The 17960-nt window shown below is 49.8% G+C and overlaps 4 protein-coding genes, 1 non-coding gene and 1 pseudogene across 5 annotated transcripts, besides 19 other annotated features; all 6 read right to left on the bottom strand.

The window, feature by feature from the left end:
- Nucleotides 1-9717: part of a sequence feature (areas not merged during assembly with more than two copies in the genome that could not be assigned to a particular haplotype) that runs on past the window's edge.
- Tc00.1047053506471.70 lies at nt 324-391 on the bottom strand. The gene has a single exon (XR_008255358.1). It is a non-coding gene; the product is annotated as a C/D small nucleolar RNA (snoRNA), TB8C3C3 (small nucleolar RNA).
- Nucleotides 1706-1759: a sequence feature (T-rich).
- Nucleotides 2001-2023: a microsatellite.
- On the bottom strand, nt 2086-4683 carry Tc00.1047053506471.50 (annotated as a pseudogene).
- Nucleotides 7395-7458: a sequence feature (AT_rich).
- On the bottom strand, nt 7484-8494 carry Tc00.1047053506471.40 (beta galactofuranosyl glycosyltransferase, putative; the record flags this gene model as incomplete). Its single annotated transcript, XM_809835.1, has 1 exon — nt 7484-8494. One exon carries the CDS (start codon nt 8492-8494, stop codon nt 7484-7486), a length of 1011 nt encoding a protein of 336 aa, XP_814928.1.
- Nucleotides 9718-10305: a sequence feature (haploid, Esmeraldo-like haplotype).
- Nucleotides 9912-9960: a sequence feature (T-rich).
- Nucleotides 10248-10278: a microsatellite.
- Nucleotides 10306-13559: a sequence feature (areas not merged during assembly with more than two copies in the genome that could not be assigned to a particular haplotype).
- Nucleotides 10493-12772, bottom strand: Tc00.1047053506471.30 (trans-sialidase, putative; the record flags this gene model as incomplete). Its single annotated transcript, XM_809834.1, has 1 exon — nt 10493-12772. One exon carries the CDS (start codon nt 12770-12772, stop codon nt 10493-10495), a length of 2280 nt encoding a protein of 759 aa, XP_814927.1.
- Nucleotides 13560-13895: a sequence feature (haploid, non-Esmeraldo-like haplotype).
- Nucleotides 13896-17960: a sequence feature (heterozygous, Esmeraldo-like haplotype).
- Nucleotides 14493-14963, bottom strand: Tc00.1047053506471.19 (hypothetical protein, conserved; the record flags this gene model as incomplete). The annotated part of the gene is made up of 1 exon (XM_809838.1): nt 14493-14963. One exon carries the CDS (start codon nt 14961-14963, stop codon nt 14493-14495), a length of 471 nt encoding a protein of 156 aa, XP_814931.1.
- Nucleotides 15046-15068: a microsatellite.
- Nucleotides 15313-15342: a sequence feature (AT_rich).
- Nucleotides 15402-15422: a microsatellite.
- Nucleotides 15736-16019: a mobile genetic element.
- Nucleotides 16247-16285: a sequence feature (AT_rich).
- Nucleotides 16320-16363: a sequence feature (AT_rich).
- Nucleotides 16407-16444: a microsatellite.
- Nucleotides 16563-16593: a sequence feature (AT_rich).
- Nucleotides 16608-16637: a microsatellite.
- Tc00.1047053506471.10 (hypothetical protein, conserved) lies at nt 16791-17960 on the bottom strand (the record flags this gene model as incomplete). Its single annotated transcript, XM_809833.1, has 1 exon — nt 16791-17960. A coding segment is annotated over one exon (1170 nt), but the record flags the coding sequence as incomplete, so codon positions are not given.

The raw sequence follows: 17960 nt of genomic DNA, 5'->3' as shown, positions 1-17960 counted from the left end.
ATCTGGCCACAGACAGTCCTCATCACAGTACAACCACCGATAAAAAAAAAGCACAGACGCAGTCAGGCCAGTGATGTCACCGCCCTCCCACCGCCCGCGCAGCCCCACACAACCACCATGCAGAGTGGCGGGATCCCAGCAAAAAGACACATGACCATTGGCACCGCTCCTGCAACCAAATGTTTCTACCACAGAGCAGTCCTGATGCCGCGAAAGGCACACAAGGACCGAGACAGACCCACGTGGCGGCGTTACAACCGGCAGCCATCGAGCGCGTCCAAGGATGTAATGGTGACACGGGAGAGGAGTGGAGGAATCGCCGTTTGCCGGCAGTTAAGGCGGCGTTCCTCGCTCACGTGGGTCGGCATTGCACAACAAACAGCGGCATCATAAGCGCACACGGCACACACAAGAAGGACGAATGAAGAGGTACAGTGGCGGCACTCAGACACGGGGGGACAAGGGTCCATGTCGATCGTGTGGTCAGTGCCTTCCTTCTCCCACTGGGGCGCCACTTCACCAACGCTGTCGCTCACTCACTCCCCCACCAACACAACGAGGGAGAAGCAACAGCAGGAGATGCGACACGTGCGACGAGCACACAGCCGCAGAGCCTCACTGCTGCCGCCATTACCAAACAAGGCTGACTGCTGGGCGCAAAAAGAAGGGTAAGCACCTCACCAAACGTTTTAGCATCGCGTGGAAGAACGGCAACCGACACAAAAGGCAAAGCACCACGAAGCACGGTGCCAAAGCCAAAGCTCCTCCAAGGAATTCATCGTAAAGCAAAATAAAATATTATGCAAGCGCAAAAAAAAAAGGAAAAAGGCCGATGCAGAGGCAATAAATGGTCTTGGTGCGCAGCGGCCGTGGCATCGCACCCTTCCCTCATCTAACGGCATCGCGCCACAACGCACCGTAACGACAGCGTGCAATGACGACGATGGAGTAGCACACACAAAGCGGCATAAACCTTTCATCCTGTAATTGCGCAAATTTATGCTCTCAGTATGTACTGCCAACGACACAGGGAAGGACACGGAAGGGGACTGTCCTATCATCCACCTTCTGCCCACAACAGACCCTCCCCATCCTCCTCCTCGCCACGCCCTGGGTGCCGCAAAATGCCGTCAAGCAAGGCCAATTGTATGGAAGTCCCCAATGCGCGGGCGGGGCTGGCAGCCACCCACGCTCACTCCCCCGCACACATTTCCCCTCCCACAACCTTCCCATACACAACAGAGCAAAGACATGGCGAAGCGAATCCCGCCGCACAACGCACGCAGAAGCGCCGCCATCCACGCCGCACCGCAAGATAGAGCCATGCGCACAGCACACACACCGCCGCAACGAGATGGACGGACGCACCCAAGCCCACGGCGCTGTCCTTCAATTCCCTCCGCCCCAACGGATTGGAAGTACGCCCACAGCGGGTTGTGGCGGGTGGCGTCCCACACCCACAGTGAGGCACGGCGCACACCATCTGCTCCCCTCCAAGTGTACTCAGCAGGCCGGGCCAAGGCGCCCAGTCAATCTCCTGCCATCGCAAAGGAACACAAAAACAATCGTCGCCGGTCATCAGTGCCTCTAGAAGAAAAAAAATGGGGGCATGTCAACAGCACAGCCAGCAGAGAGACACTAAAAGGGACACGGGGAAAAAAAGCGGGAGTGAACACGGCACAAAAAAAAGCCGCAGACATTTACCAAAAGAAAAAAAAAAAGAAACGGAATAAAAAAATAAAACATAAGGAAAACAAAATTGGATTGCTCCACCAGCCCACACAACATCACTCACTTTTCGTGCGGCATCCGGCCTGTTCTTCCACTCCTCCTTTTGTGCATTCCGTGGGAGGCGCAGCCGCAGGGCCGGCACCGCGTGTGGGCAACAGAAGCAAACAAGAAGGGGAGACACTTCACTCATGACAGTGTGCAGCAACCAAAAATTAAAGAAGGGAAAAAAGAAAAAAAAAGAATTACTGAGTATTACAACAAAACACTAAAAATGAATAAATAAATAAATAAAAGAACCCGCGAGGAACGCGGCACACAATCTCCGTGAGGACTCGCAATTCCACACTCTTCGGATCAGAAGAATGCCACAAATGCACACAGTCCCAGAGGTAGCAGCAACGCCCGGGAGACGCAGACACGCGCAGTGCTGTCACCACCTAAATCATGCAGGATCAATTTCGCGTCGTTAATCAGGGCGAGGCAGTCGTCCAGGCTCATACTTCCCTCGGATTCTGAGCCAGTGGTTTCTGGAACGTAGCTGTCATTTTTAGCGGCAGTGCGTGGACTCAATTCGTCCGTAACATTCTCAGCACTCGATTCACTGCCCGCAAGAACACGGACAGAACGAGAGTCTGCCGGCTGTGCAATTGGAGCCTCTTCAACGTCTGCCAAGGAAGTCGTCAGCTGTGTGGCCGTCTGCAGTGTAGCAGCCGGCTGTGCGTCTTCCTGCGTTGTGGCCTCCCGCGTTGCAGCTGCCAGCTGTGCAACATCCAGCTGCCTGACCTTCTGCTTTTTCTTCCTCCGTCCCTGTGACCTCCACCGCAGCGTGCAGTTCTTCGGCAGCCGGATGTCGAATAGGAACTGTCCCGGCGTTGAGGTTTGCTGAGGTCATCACCAAACAGCGCGTCGTTGTGCAGAAGGACATCAGCCACCGTCACATGGCTGCCCTCTTCATCTTCCTTATCGCCTGCACCAAAGAAGTGTAAAATCCTGCGTGAACCAAACGCATCAGCATTACGGAGCCTAGCCACTTCCTCGGCACCCAGTTCACCATCATCCGTCTCGTACATTCTTCTCCCACTAGCGTACAAAAACCATTCTTCAGCGCCATTCTTTTGCACCGTCACTCGAATTGCTGTGTTTGTTCCCCAATTACCAACACCACCAGACAGCTTCACCAAAAAATCCTTCTTGTGAAGTGTGAGGTTCAAATTTCCTTCACTCGTCCACGAGAGCTGAACGAGCGCCGTGCCGTCTTTGTCGTTCAGCCTCGCACCAATCAAAGGAATGGGGCTGCTGCTTGCCTCCGGCACCTCGTGGATGGTCACCGTCGCCGAAAGAGTGAACTCGTTGTTTGTAAAGCAGTACAGCACAGTCTGCCCCATGCTGCCAACAGGCCACTGCGCCCCTGCTCCCTTGAGCGCCACACCGCTCTCCGTGCTGGTCACTCCGCCCGTCACTGTGGCATTCACGCCGAGGTACTCGTCCCTCCATGCAGTCCCAACCAGTGCGCTGGAAAAAAAAACCAACCAGCCCCTCAGTGAGAACTCCCAAGGCATTGTCCAATTCTTTCCATTTCTCCACCGCAGAATTTATCCGCTCCAGCTGCTCAGTCAGGCGCATGGCAACAAGAGTGTAATGACGCTTCACCATTCCTTGTCGCGTACAGTAAAATCAGCTCATCCTCACTTTTCACCAACAGAGAACTGGCGGCAGCGTCATCTTCACGAGATACCGGCCCAACATCATACACACGTGCATGGTCCGACACCCAAAGCTGAAGCCGATCTTCTCCACTTCTATTTTCCTTTGCGGCATACACCGGCGTGACCACGAGCATCACCTTCTTTCCCTCAATGGTTGCGGTGGTGAATCCGCTCTGGACGCCGTACCCTGTTCGACCACGTGAGCTGCCCCACATACGATTAATTGACTCAACCTATGGATACCAAGCCGCCCATTCCAAGTGGGCCTGTAAACGTCATAGTAGCCTCCATCACAATGAGCCATCATGAAGGGTCTGTTTTCCTCCCACCCCAAAATGGATGGATCCCTGCAGCCGTTACCAGTCGTCTCGGATGAGAGCTCCCATTTCTTCTCTGACGGGATAAGACGCATAGACAGCAAAACGCGCCGTCCATCCTTCTCTTTGGCCTGCATGGGAAACATAGGCGTACCGTCATTCATCACAGCACCCGAGCCTCCGCCACCCACAAACTCGGTCAAGGAAAGAGATGCTCCTTTGCCTTGAGGGTTCACCACATGGGTCTCATTCCATCCGATTTTCTTGTTTCCACCCTCATCAGCGACAGTTCCCTTCACGAGTAAAAGGCCCCGCTCATTCGTACCTTCAACCTGCGGCTTTGTATGGCCGTAGTTTCCCAGGAGCATGTAGACACTCTCCCCAATTACAAGTGTCGTTGGTCGCAACAATTCCGTTGTCCCAAAATTATTCGCGGCGGTGTCCCCAAGTTGCATGCAAAACAAACTTCTATCCGACGTCGAAATATCCATTGAGTCATCACTTATATCCAGGTGCTTTGAGACAATCCCAGCACGGCTGTCGGCTCCATTCCTTTCCCTGCACTGCGCTTCAGAAACGGCAAATACATCATCACCCACTTTAACGAGGATAGGAACACGGAGCGAGGTGATTTCCCTGCCGTCCTCCTTAAAATCCTTCCAATTAGCAAATGATATCGGCGTCGTCCCTGTAAAAGGATCAATGGTATTTCTTGGATTACTTCCCTCAGCGGCCGCAGCTCCACAGTCGCAGCAAATCATCAACAAAACAAGTACAAGCAGCAGCATCGCGGAGGTAAACACACCCCGCGACATGTTGGGCCTCTGCAGCTCACCCTCTCTTCCTTCCCTCCTCCTTCCGCTGGATCCGGTCACGCGGCGACGGTTGTGTGTGCGGGGTGCGTTCACTGCAGCAACACGTGAGAGCATACAAATATGTGTGTGTGGGTAATGTGTGTGCTGTTGGTACTTTCAGTGCCTTCGAATTCCAAAGTAACGATTAGCGTTTGGTTGCTTTCTTTCCTAGCGTGTCTCTGTTCAAGAAGTGGTGAAGAAAACAACAGCGGCAGCACATCAGACACGTCACTGGGGTGCCGAGCAGGGCACCCACGCAGAGAGCGGGACACGAAACAATCCGGAAGGGACGGCACGGAGAATCATCGCACACAGAAAAGAGCAGCAACAACAACACGGCGGAGCACGGCGGAAGCCAACACACACACACACACATGGACGCGGAATTTCATCATTCGGCGACGCCATTCAAAGTCCTGCCGAAACAGTCCGCAAGTGATAAAGTGATCAGTCACACGCTCCCGGTGGACTGCCGCGGCAAGAACGCGGACACAAAAGGAATTATGTGCACAAAAGTGGGTGGCACCAATTCACAGCACCGCCACACGACACTCGCTCTCTCGGTCCATCCCACGCCCCGCCTCAAAAGGCAGCGGCAAGCACCAATCAACAAAATAATGAAGCGGGAAAAACAACTTCCCTGCAGGCCCTTCAGGACTCTACAGCAACACCACCAACAGGAGCGTGCAGCCCTCTGCTTGCAGCAGTGCAGGCCTCTTTGCTCCTGGCCTCTCGGGGCGTTGAACACCTCCCCGACCATCTCGCGCTCACAAAGCAAGCCGCACGCAGATGTCATTCATTTTCTCCGCAAATGGTGTTGCCTCGCTGAATCATGTGCAAATAATCCACAACACACCACCCAGAGTTTCTTTCCATTGCCACAAAAGAAAAAGACAAAAATGTTTTGAAAAGTCAACATAAATACCACTTCGCCCCATTCACTACGCATTGCCCCGCACACGATCGTTGTTACTCGCCCTCCGCTCCCCTCTCATCCCATTCCAGCCTGCCAGGACGTACATCACAGTCGCAATCCCTCCCAAGAAAGACTTTGTCACATGCTGGCACGGGCCACATTTTCACCTTGCATCCCGGTCTCCCGCCCACAGGAGGGCAAACAGGGAGACTGCGTGCATGTGCGTGTGGATGGCCATGTGCAAAACTCATCGGAATTCAAAGAAATACGGCACGCAGAGCAACCCCGCCCACAGATTGGGAGTCCACTCGTACACCGCAGCAGAAAGAGCAAACGTCCTCTCGTTGCTTTTCTGAGAGGCCGATTCATTATCATCACGCCGCCTCAACAGCGTGTAAAGGCGAGCGAAGGAGATGACTGCTCAATCGCACCTCGTGTCGGAGGCGCTCACAACGTCTCCCTGCGGCCACTTGCCGTCAGCAACAAGCCGCATGGCAGAACGCAACACAATTCACCCACTCGCCAATAAAATAAATAAACATGAATCTCGCCGCCACAAAACGGCCATCAACATCTGTTTCACGGCAGACACCAAATGCCAAGGGATTAATTAAGAAAAACAAACACACAGATGGTCTCCCACAATACATTCCAACAAAGAATAGTCTCTCAATCCTAAAAATAAACACCGTAAATTCACACAAGCCGCCTCATCGCGCAAAAAATCGTGTGATGCCCCTCCCCGCAATTCTTTGCTGTCCGCAGACACCGCCCTCTGTAGTGTTCAAGCAAAAGCAAAAAAAAAAAAATATTCACAAACCAACAGCAAGAGAAGCCTCCACCCGCAACGTGTGCATCACCGTGGAGCATCGCTTCTCTCCCCGCAAGTAAAAAAGGCGCCGTCACATCATCCGCAAGGATCGCCACAAACACGCCAAATTGCAAAGTACGCAACACGCTCCGCCGTGACCATCGCTTTCCCGATAAGGCAGCCCACTTCCGTCCACCGTGTCTACCAAGCAGGACACACCAGGCCTGCCGCTGCAACGCAAAAAAGATTCAGAAAGACGCAACGGATCCCGTCGCAGTCGTTGGCTCAGACGCCGTGTTGAGGTTTGGGATGGGCGGATGGAGGAATAAAAACAAAACGGGCAAATATCCCCGCGGAATCCCGCATTCCACGCAGTCCCAATGGCCAGAGGGTCCTCTAGGGACGCCTGGGAGACGCATCCGCCAAACTCACACGCACCATCATTAACGGCACCCCAATCGAGTCCAGCGGGCCTCGTGAAGCACACGGCGCGCCTCAGTGGCGTGGCGAGCACCCTTCTCGGAGAAAAGGACGCGTGGCGATGGTTCCCCTCCCCGCTTCACTTTTCTTTTTTTTCTCCTCCTGTTTTTGGTGGCATGTCACAGAAGGGGAGCGTACTTCATGTCCCCGAGCCCTTCTCTCGGCAGACGCACAAAAACAGAGAGGGGAATAATAAACGAGTGGGTCAGGCGGCACGGAGAAATAAATGTGCGGGAGACAAACAAACCAAAAGAACAAACAAAGAGCCCGACAGATATGCACGCAGCATATTCAGCGGAAACGGGTGTCACCTTCAGTGGGTAACTTAGTATCCAATTGCGGTGTCGATCGCCCACGACAAGAAAGAGCGTTGTGCTCACAATATTTTTGGCTTGTTTTCTGCTTCCCTCCCCTTTTATTTCTCCCTCATCCATCATCTTTATTTTTCTTACTTTCTACCTCCCTCTCTTACCTTCGGCAACACGGCCAAGTTTGGACGCTGCACCCTCCCCCTGTCATGTCAAATATATGATTGCGCTCTTTAAAACCCATGGCGTACTCGCTCAAATATCATTCGTGTAAATATAAAAAAAAAAAAAAACTTTTAATAATTAAAGTGGAAAATAAAATAAAATAATAAAAACACAAAACTTGTGACTGGCGCCAGTTCATCTTCCCTTCGTTGTGAAAGAGTACCAAAGGCTCCTTTCGTACTCAACCTTTGGGAACCCTTGCTTCTCATCATGCCCGTGGACCCGAATGCGTTGTATGCGCGCCTCATCCTTCACCCAAACGTCTGCGGGGACCATGCCGTCATATGGCTCCTTGTACCCGCCACTGCACGCCCGTGGACGGTCCCACTTCATCATGGCATATGGTTTGTTCGCACTCAAAGACTTGACACGACGGTACCAGAGAGCGTCCGGTAGCTCCATTTTATTAGAGAAACGAATATTCGAGCTGCCGCGATGCACAAATTTGCCGTATAAGACATTTCGCTCCTGAAATCCAAGCAAACGGAGACGTAAGCTGTAGTCGACATCCTCCACGTAAGCTGGGTAAAAGTTCTCGTCAAAATATCCCACCGTGCTGATCGCCAGGCGTGTCAAAATAACAGATGTAAAACAACTGCCTTTGCAATATGCGCAGAAGTGCCCGTAATGCTTCGAAAACGTCTTTTCACGCTCATTTGCAGAGGCATAACGAACGCGGTCAGGCAGCAGCGCAGACGTCGACAATCGGTTATCGTTCACCGTGGAGTGCAGCACCTTCAGGCCCCGTCGCAAAACAGGACTGTACTCGCTCGGCTCATTCGCCACTTCCGCCGCCAACTCATCCATGCGAGCGGCATCATGCCTCGTCATTTCATGCACATCGCGTAGAAGGTTGGGAAGAAGATCGGGTGAAAACATTACGTCGCTGTTTGTCACAAAAACAAAAGGCACTTCCTCGCGCGGCAGCGAGAATGCAAGTCGTAACCCAATGTTCACGGCAGCGCTGTACCCGATGTTCTCCGGGTGACGACTCACAACCAGGCGTCCGGACCACCCATAGACCCTCTCGAGATCCTGCAGGCACAACGACAGCATCGCCTCCCGCCCGTTCTGCACCAAAACCAACAGCCGGATTGGCACATTGATGTTGCACATCATCGTCCGAAAGTCCATCAGATCGAGCATCAGCGGGACCACCACCAACGGGATAACGTCCGTCCCGTTATTATTTCCCCCCAGCCACCGTGTCGTTGGATCCACCAGAAGCCTTTCCCCGACGCAGTGGATATATTCCGCCCTGGTCGGATCAGCACCAAACCATACGCGGGATCGTCGTCAAGTAGGGGCTCCACTCCAAAAAAAAAAACATCAACATGGACAACAAATTTAATGTTAGAAGAAAGATAAAGCAACCTTTTCCAAAAAAGGCTTTTGGCTTCGGTTTTTAAAATGCGTGTAACTCCGCGCATACCCCGTTGGAGGCAAAGCCAAGGAAGCATCTCTAAAAAAATGGAAAACAAAGTAAAAAAAAAAGGATGCACAAAAATGGCTCCGTGTCAATGTGCAAAAAAAAAAAAAACTCCTTCCAGCGCAATGGCCACGCATGGATAACGTCCTTGGCCTTCCGTCCGCACAAAAAAGCTCTGATGCCCCAATGAAACCCTCCATGCGGGAAGGTCATCAGAGACCCGCAAACCGCACCAGGTACAAAAACAAAAAATAAGCAAATGAATGAATCGATAATGAAGCCCAGCGCCTCAGCGTGTCTTCTGCAACAACACTCGTCATCACAAAATATTTAAAAAGCGACAATGTGGTAAAAGGGAGAGATCGAACGGAGGCACAAGTCCACCATCAAAAGTGATGGGGTTTCCAAAGCTGCGCTCCAAACACAGCAAGGCTATTAAACAAAAAAATCAATCATCTCATGGGTAGAAACAAGAGTAAAAACAGGCGTCCTCCAAGACAAAAACACTCCGCGTCCACTGCCCGCTGTCGTGCGCGGACTCCGCGAGGAGGTTTTGGGCACGCCACTGTGCCACACGGTGTGACCCCCTCGAAACGCAACAGCAGACATGTCCCCTTCCGGTCGCACTCGTGTCAGTGGGGGCATCCGCTGCCACGCTGCGTGCTGCTGGCGTCGACTACAATGCTGCAGAGAGTGAGAGAGGGTGCCCGACAGGAGCGGCGCTGCGTTGGGTGGGCAGTGCTCTCCGCGGCGAGACACACAGCACGACTCTTGACCGCGGCGCTCACGCACTTCCCTCCACTCCTCTCCCTCCATTCGGCAACCGCATAGCCGCCGGCACATTGTCCCCGAAACAACACACACTGGAAAGCGTCGCGGCATATCTCTCGAGACAACAGAGCGACAGCTACACACTGCGGCCATCGTGCAGAGAGGTGTGCCCTCGGACAAATTTGTTTTGGGGCCACGCACACCCCCGCAGGGATCAACCACAGCAACGCACAAAAAAAAAAAAAAAAAGAGAGCCACGCACGTGAAAGGGCAGAAAAACACGCAGCAGAGGTGCAGGACGGAAAAAGAGAAAAAGAGAAGGCCAATAAGACTCGAGATCGCACGGCAACCCACAATACGATTAAAGAAACAAAAAGAAACAAAAAAAAAAAAGAAATTAAAACGCAAAAAACAGTCCCCTTGAAGAAGTTTTTCACGCTCACAAAAAAAGAAAAAAAAAATCATCGTGACGCAAAAAAAAACAAAGAAAAAACACTTGTATATTCTTCCTGCAGAAGTAAAAATATATTTGCGTCAGCCGTTCAACCCCCTGGTGTCCACACAACACCCACATTTCATTGGGATGTTCAGTGCGTTGCTGCACATCTTAAATCCCTTCTTCACCGCACCATCGTCGTGGAGCTCAATGCCGACGGAAACATCAAAGACATCCCGCCAATCTCAAAATATTCCACTACAATATATATATATATATATATATATATATATAAGAAAAAAAAAAAAACCAGGCCCCGCGATGCAGTCCCGGGAGGGAGAGCACGCCATTTACACAACGACTTACACGGGCAGAAAGGGGTAGTCCAATCGACAATAAAAACAGATAAAACAAAAGGTATATCCACACAAAAGTCAATTATTTCGGAGGGTACGTGGAGAGGTACATATAGCTCCCGCTGGTGGCAGGAACTCCTCACTGCGATTTCTCAGTAAATGGCCGCAATGCCCCACATCCCCAGCAGAAGCAGCGGGAGCACCCGAGACATGCCCTCACGCATGGAGCCGTCACCGCTTCCTTTTTTATCTTCACTGTCACCGCTTTCTTTTTTGTCTTCACTGTCACCGCTTTCTTTTTTATCTTCACTGTCACCGCTTCCCTTTTCTTTTTTATCTTCAACTTCCTTGATCATTTTTAGTTCACCGACACTCAGTGGGCGGTTGTACAGAAAGACGTCCGTCAACGTCGCATCGCTGCCGCTGTCTCCCTCGTCGCCCCCAAAGTAGAAATGTGAGAATTCAGTCCACCGCTCCTCAGGTGTTGGTAACATCGCCGGGTTCCCCACAAGCACACCATCCACGTACACGAAGCCCTTGTTGCCGTCCTGCAGCATGAGCGCCACCTGGTATTCTCTCCCCGGCTCCCAAGTGCCACCCTGTACTGTTTTTGTCCCGTCATACACTGTCTCCCACTTACCGCCCGCACCGTACGACAAACCAATTAACTTCGTCCTCTTATTGCCCCTCAGACTCGCACCCAGCAGAGGAGTGCTCTCACTCGGAACCTGGTGTATAGTCGCCATCGCCACAATAGTGAAGTTGTAATCCACAAAGCCGTACTGTTTAATATCCCACCGACTGTTTACGGGCCATGTTGCCCTGGACCCAGGCCCCGTGAACTTGAAACCATTTTCAACCTTCGCTGCCTTCGTCACCGTTGCATTCATGCAACGGTACCCGTCGATCCACGTGTCTCCACTGGACGTCGTATTGGACAGGAATCCAACCAGACCAGCCGTGGGTATAGACGACTCGGAGAAGGAAGCGTCCAACTGTACCCAAGTACTAAGGACAGAATTGATCGTATTCAGCTCCTCCGTTAGGCGGGCAAGTGAAACGGCTGTGCTTGTTTGAATGCCCCTCTGTTGTGAAAGATAAAGCCCATCATCCGAGTAGAACAAGGTGTTGGCAAACGTCTTATTCTCAGCACTGTCCACAGAAAACGGTCCAAGATGAAAAGTGCGGTTGTTGTCCGTGACCCAAAGGTGGAGTGCGTTGGGTTCATCCACTTCCAGAAAATGCCTCACTTTCTGAGTGTACAGCATGACCTTCCTTCCCTCAATGGTCGCGGTGATGAGAGCATCAACACGCAAACTTACTTCCGGAAGTTCTGGACCTGATTTGAGCCACACGCCTGAGAGTGTTCTGACAGCCTTCGTCCACGTTTTCCCCATGTCACGCGACTCAAACACCTTGCGGCCATCCTCGCAATAAGTAACCATGAGAAATGTTCCCTCCTCCCATTCGGTGATGCGGGGGGAACGGCAGCCCACAGAAGAAACGCCCCCTGGTATCTCCCACTTTTGGCCGTCGTCCGTCGAATAAGTGATTAGGGAGACAACTTTATTATTTTCATCCTTTGCCGTCAGGGGAAACACAAGTGTGCCATTCCCCATCACAATTCCTGAGCCACCACCACCCAAAAATTCCTTTAGGTCACCTTTATTATTAGGAGAGTCAGTTTGGAACAGCGGTTTGGGTTCACTCCAGTTGATCGGTTGAGTCGGCTGAACTTCCGTGGACTGCGTGGCCTCACCCTCAATCACTTTAATGTTCCATGCCTCGGTCTTCCAAGTATCATCATCATTTTCACGCCACTCTTCATAGCTCCCCACTAGCAGAAACACTTTATTGTCCCTTGTAATTCCGGTGGGTAGCCTCGCAACACCCACACGATACTTACGATTATTCGCACTCTCAAGGACAGTGTGTGCCTGCCAGTCATCTTTGGTTACCTCAGCAACAAGAGACTGCCATGTCTCTGGAGCCTTGATGTAACCGGCAACAATATCAGAAGAACTGAGATCAATCGCTTCTGGAAAATCTGTATGTTTGGTGCGGCCTTCGACAAATGCAATCATCACTCCACCAGCACGGACGAGAGCGGGTGAAGCAAAGATATCCTTCACTTTGCCTTCACCACCACTTTTTGGTACCACCTGCGTCTTCTTCGGCACAAACATGGCGATCTCCTGCGGCAGTTGCAAATCCCCTGACGCTGCCTCATCAGCGGTCGCAGCTCCACCACTGCCGCAGCACATCATCACAACGACAAGGAGGAGCAGCACCGTGGAATTAAACACACGCCGGGACATGTTGGGCCTCGGCGGCTCACTCTCTCTTCCTTCCCTCCTCCTTCCGCTGGATCCGGTCACGCGGCGACGGTTGTGTGTGCGGGGTGCCTTCACTGCAGCAACACGTGAGAGCATATAAATATGTGTGTGGGCGGTGTGTGTGCTGTTGTTGGTCCTTTCAGTACCTTCGAATTTCACAATAGCGTTTAGCGTTTGGTAGTAACTTTCTTCCTTCTTGAAGGAAAGCAACAAAAAACAGCGGAAAAAAGGCAACACAACAGCAGTACACACCGCCACCACTCAAAGCGAACCACACCATCAGCGTCCCCGCAGCCATTATTCTCCCCAGCACTTCTCAACAGCACACAAAAATTAAGAAAAACAATTGGGCAGCCTCCCAATGGGGACCGCAGGCCATGGCCCTGCAAAAAAGGCAAATGACAGGGAGCCACGTGTGCAGTGAGGAACGCGAGAGTTGCACTGCAACGACACGGCGACATGATGCCCCGTGGGGAGTGTCGATGCAAACCGGCACATCGCCTGCAGGAAGAGTTGCTTCTCCTGCTGAGCAAAAAGGGAAACGGCCTCAGAGTCCCGATAATGAGAGATCGTCTGCACCTCCTCGCGGCACATACACGCTCTGCAGACACGCAGATGACGCTCTGCTGCACGCATGACGGCCGTTACACCCTTCACAATGGCAATCGCATCCTGTCGCACCACACGCCGCAGTGGACGCGTACAGTCTCCGTCTCACTCCCTCCTGTCCCTCTCCCTGAGAACTCATTGGTGGCCGTGGCACACCCACCGACATGTCAGAAAGCAATTGTTTTTCTTCTTCCCTCGCACATCGCACAGCAGCACCGCCAAACGAAGGTCACTCCTCCTTTCGCGGATTCTCTTCACACAAACCTCACGCCACTGCCCTCCACCCGGCTCTGCTCATGCTGCCTTCTTCGGGGTATTCGCAGCAAACTCATTTTCATTATTGTCTTCAAACAGCATTTTGGTGCCGTCTTAACAAGACTCAAAAAAACCACTCAGAAATAGTCATCCCCGTTAAACGACTGTTACACAACCATAGAAGCCCTTATTAACAATCTATTCCTTTTTTGTTTTTCTTTCGTTTAACCGGAAAAAGGATTTGCTCACAAAAACACAAATGTTGTACGTGAAGTAATGCCTGACGCAGAAGCGAAGTTGAGGTATTAAAAAAATCCCTTTATTGGTGCTGTCTTTCACCCGAACAAGACGTTTCTTTTTTTTTTTTTCTTTCGTGGTGACGTCAAACAATTTTTAACAAAAGTGTCCACGCCATTCAACCATCCATTGTTGTTATCCCACCCGCTTCCCTCGGGCCACATCGCTCAACACACCGCCAGGGTGGCTGCCGAGGCTCACATCAATTTACCCCACAGAGAAGACGTCTTCTACGAGGGAAAGTCTGCTCACAATGGTGATGCGATAAGTCAGTCAGATTTGTTGTACGTTTTTCAACAAAATTCCTTCCACCCACTCTCTCTCTCTTCCAATACGAGTTCCCATTCTCCCCTCATTACAGAGGCACACGTTTTGCATTTCTTACCTTCTTCCCATCGTGGTCTGTGGACATTACGCCCAGACCGCAGTCCATTAACGTGACGTTCTCAAACAACTAGCCATTAAAGACGGACAAAATATTCTCTTTTTGATTACTGTTGTTTCGAATCATAAAATTTTCTCACGGCCGCAAAACACAGTGAGAATTTAGAAATACGGAAAAACAGACTCAAAAACAGACATACCGTTGAAGAATTTTGCATAAATATTATTTTGGCTGTAGTGCCGTCCATGGAGTCACATGTCATCCCTTTTCCTATCGGGGAAAAATGAGACGACCAATAAAACCGGAGACAGCTTCCTGGCCGTATGGAACGTACGAAAGAGAATACCATATTAAACATCCGTATTGTAGCAAACCGCAGAGGCTACAAAGGAGGGCGGACTTATAGGCGATAGCGACAATCCAAGTGATAATCAAGGAGCTAATGTAGAGCAGGGAAGAAGTGCGGCGGTACTCATCAAACATGTAATTAAGTTGCGCGCGGGGACCCATGAGTATAAAAGTACTCGCCAAAGACATGAGAGACCCCAAGGTAGATAAAACCGAGTACTTCCAATAGTACCCAATGCCCAAGGAGACCCAACCCATAAATGAAGAGAAAAATCCCAATGCCGTGAAGAGTACGTAACCCTGAATCCGTGAGGACCATGAAAGCCCCTGAAAACATTGTTCATCACTGTCGTTTACAACTTCATGATCCACCACCTCCACTGGTATCGTCATGGGTCCAAACTTTTACCCTACCCAAACTTGTTTGCGTTATATACGTTGATACTGAATCTTCACCTCTCTGTGTGTTTCAGTTATAATAATAATAATAATAATAATTCTTATAACAATTATTATTAGTTTTTCCATTACAAAAGACAGTTTCATCCAAATTAAAAAACAGAGCCGGCGGCAGAAACAACAACACATAAACACACACACACACGTTAATCAGCACATGTGTCAGAGAAAGGCTTTTTCTCCACTAAAGAAACATTCGTAATTCCCCTTCAGGCGTTCACAGTGTGTGTGGGAGATTAAAAGAGAATTATAGGCAATTTGAATTTCACGCATCCATGAGGGGAAAAAAAATAATAGAATAATAATAAAAATTCGTAGTAATCACAGGGCTGCCATGCCCACGAATAAATAACCTCACGTTAGCACACACTGTTTTTTTTTTTTTTTTTTTTTGCTAATATGCGGATTGCGGTATTTCGCGGGAACAGCAACCAGAACAAAACTTACATATGCCTCTGTACCAAAAAGCAAAAAAGAAATAATATCAAATACAAACACACACGACAAGTAAGAAACAGGTTAGGGATCCGGCCAGCTGTCAACGCAAATATTTTGTTTGAATATCTAAAAAAACCAAGCAAAACAGAAGGAAGGGGCGAACGGAGGGGCAGTGGGTTCGCAATCTACTCAGCGCTTGCCCCAACCACATATATGCATTTATATATATTCGGACTGCCACTCTCGTGACATGCTGCACGTTGTTGGGGTTAGAAATACTATGACTTACGAAGTGGCAGACTTCGTAGTCTGCCAGCCACAAGACACCGCCGCATGGTGGGAAATCAAAAAGGGGGCTGCTGGGAAGGCAAAAACATAAATAAGTCAATAATTTCTTCTCACCGCCATCGGCACCCTAATTACTTCCATCGAGGCCATCCAATCGACCACAAGACAGAGAAAAAATACCGCACAGAAATGTCTTCGTTTTATCAGAATACGTGTTATTTTAGGCAGCCAGCCCTCGTCGCAAGCATCCCGGTCACAAGCACCGAAGAATTACCGGCAAAAAATAAGGCCAAAGAGTGCGGTTCCCATCGATGTCAGTCCGTTGGCAGGATTTTTTTTAACACCGTTTTTGTATTCTGTCCTTTTCTGTTTGTGTGTGTGTGTGCTACCAGTCGGGCAAAAAAAAAAAGAAAAGAATGCAGTTTTCATCCTGCGCTCCGAGGTAACATACACGCACACACAAAAGAAAAAAGGATATGAAATCCCAAAAGAAATATATATATATATATTCATTAGTAATAATAAATTAACACTGCGGAGGAATACTCACAAGGTGAAGACAGGAAAAATAAAAATAAAATAAAATAAATAAATTATTATTATTATTACCATTCCTATGAACAGCGTCCCCCACTTATATTTATATTTATATTTATTTATTTTTTTTTTTTTTTTTTTTTCTTTTTTTTAAGGTTATATAAAAATTTCTGTCTAGATACAATACAAAAAAAGACATGTAGAAGCCTTTTCGTGTATAAAATGTGGAGAGAGGGAAAAGACACATATATCTATAGAGAGAGAGAGATGAAATAATAAAATAATAAAATAAAATAAAAAACTCTCTGGGACGGTAAAAAAAAAAAAAAAAAGGAAAAAAAAAAAGGGCATCCCACTGTGACTCTATAAGCGTGTCTGTATCTTTTGTATCTTCTCTCTCCTTCATTTCCTCACAAACAACACCTTGTCTTTCTCTTGTTTTGTTTTTTTGTTGTTGTTGTTGTTTTTTGGGGGGGATTCTATTTTCCCTTCATGCCTCTATTGCGTATCGCCAATCTTCACCGGATAAATAAGTTCCACGACTTTGTCCCACGTCATTGCATGCGTGCATTCTTCTAAAGTGCCATGTTCAGCGTGAGTGCATAAGACTATGTCTGCAACACGCAACTCAGTCTCCACAGTGGCACCGCCCTCGTCCGTAATGAGTTTGGCAGTGTTGTAGTGCCTGGAAGAAATGAATCCCTCGGTAAATCCAATGCGTTTTTGGAAGAGCGGAGGATGCTCGTGACGAAAGCCATAGGCGCTCTCATCAAGCCACCGTTGATCCCGCACCGAGTCACGCACGTAAACATCTGGCAATATCCAACACCCACGCACCAGAGCTGTGAGTAATTTGATAGTTAGCTGACCATTTGTGATCAAGTGCGTCAAATTGGAGGGAACTGGTGTGTTTGACCGGCACTCTGCAACTGTTGCATGGGGCAGCTGCTTTATTTCAGTCAACAACTCCGATGCATCAAATCCACTGATGGTAAAAACACGCGGTTCGACTGATCGACTCTTCTTTCTCGGGTGCGTTGTCAAGGATAGTGGCACGTTCACCGATGATGCACTCCGAAGTCTTTTTTCCACGCCATTTTGTCTTTGTGGAGTGGGAGACGTGGAGACATTTCGTAGTGAACGGCGTAGCTCCTCATCCAGACGTTTTTCCAGCAGCGTGCACCGATTTGTCGCGGCCGTAAGCTCAATATCAAGATTTTCCACCTTCTTGCACATGGAAAGATACTTGCCCCTGTATTCCTCCGCAATCTCATCCAATTGCTTCTTTTCACGGGTGAGTTGCTGCATGGCGTCTGCATCACATCGTGCCTCCTCCAACTTTGTTCGCAGCCCAGAGATTACACCTCTGCACTGTGTCTCATGCCTCATTTTCTCTTGCGCAGTGGATGAAAGCTCACCCCTCACACGCACAAGTTCTTCTTGGGTGGTAGCAAGCTGATCCTTTAGTTCTCGCAAGTCCTTTGCGTAATCAGCATCCGATGTGTCTTGTTGCTCCATGAGCCGTTGAACCCGTTCTTCGGCGTGGCCCAGAGCCTCCTGTGCCGCCTCTGCCTCTTTTGAAAGGGATATATTTTCTTGCTCCATTCTTAACGCGGTGTCCTTTGCCGTGGCAAGCTCCTTCTCCAAGTGACTGATGTGCTTCTCCCG

Source organism: Trypanosoma cruzi, genomic scaffold (genome assembly GCF_000209065.1).
Source record: "Trypanosoma cruzi strain CL Brener 1047053516961 genomic scaffold, whole genome shotgun sequence".
In the NCBI taxonomy this organism is placed as follows: Eukaryota; Euglenozoa; class Kinetoplastea; order Trypanosomatida; family Trypanosomatidae; genus Trypanosoma; species Trypanosoma cruzi.
Note: the sequence above shows the minus strand (reverse complement) of the source record. Positions and strands in the feature narration are given on the sequence as shown.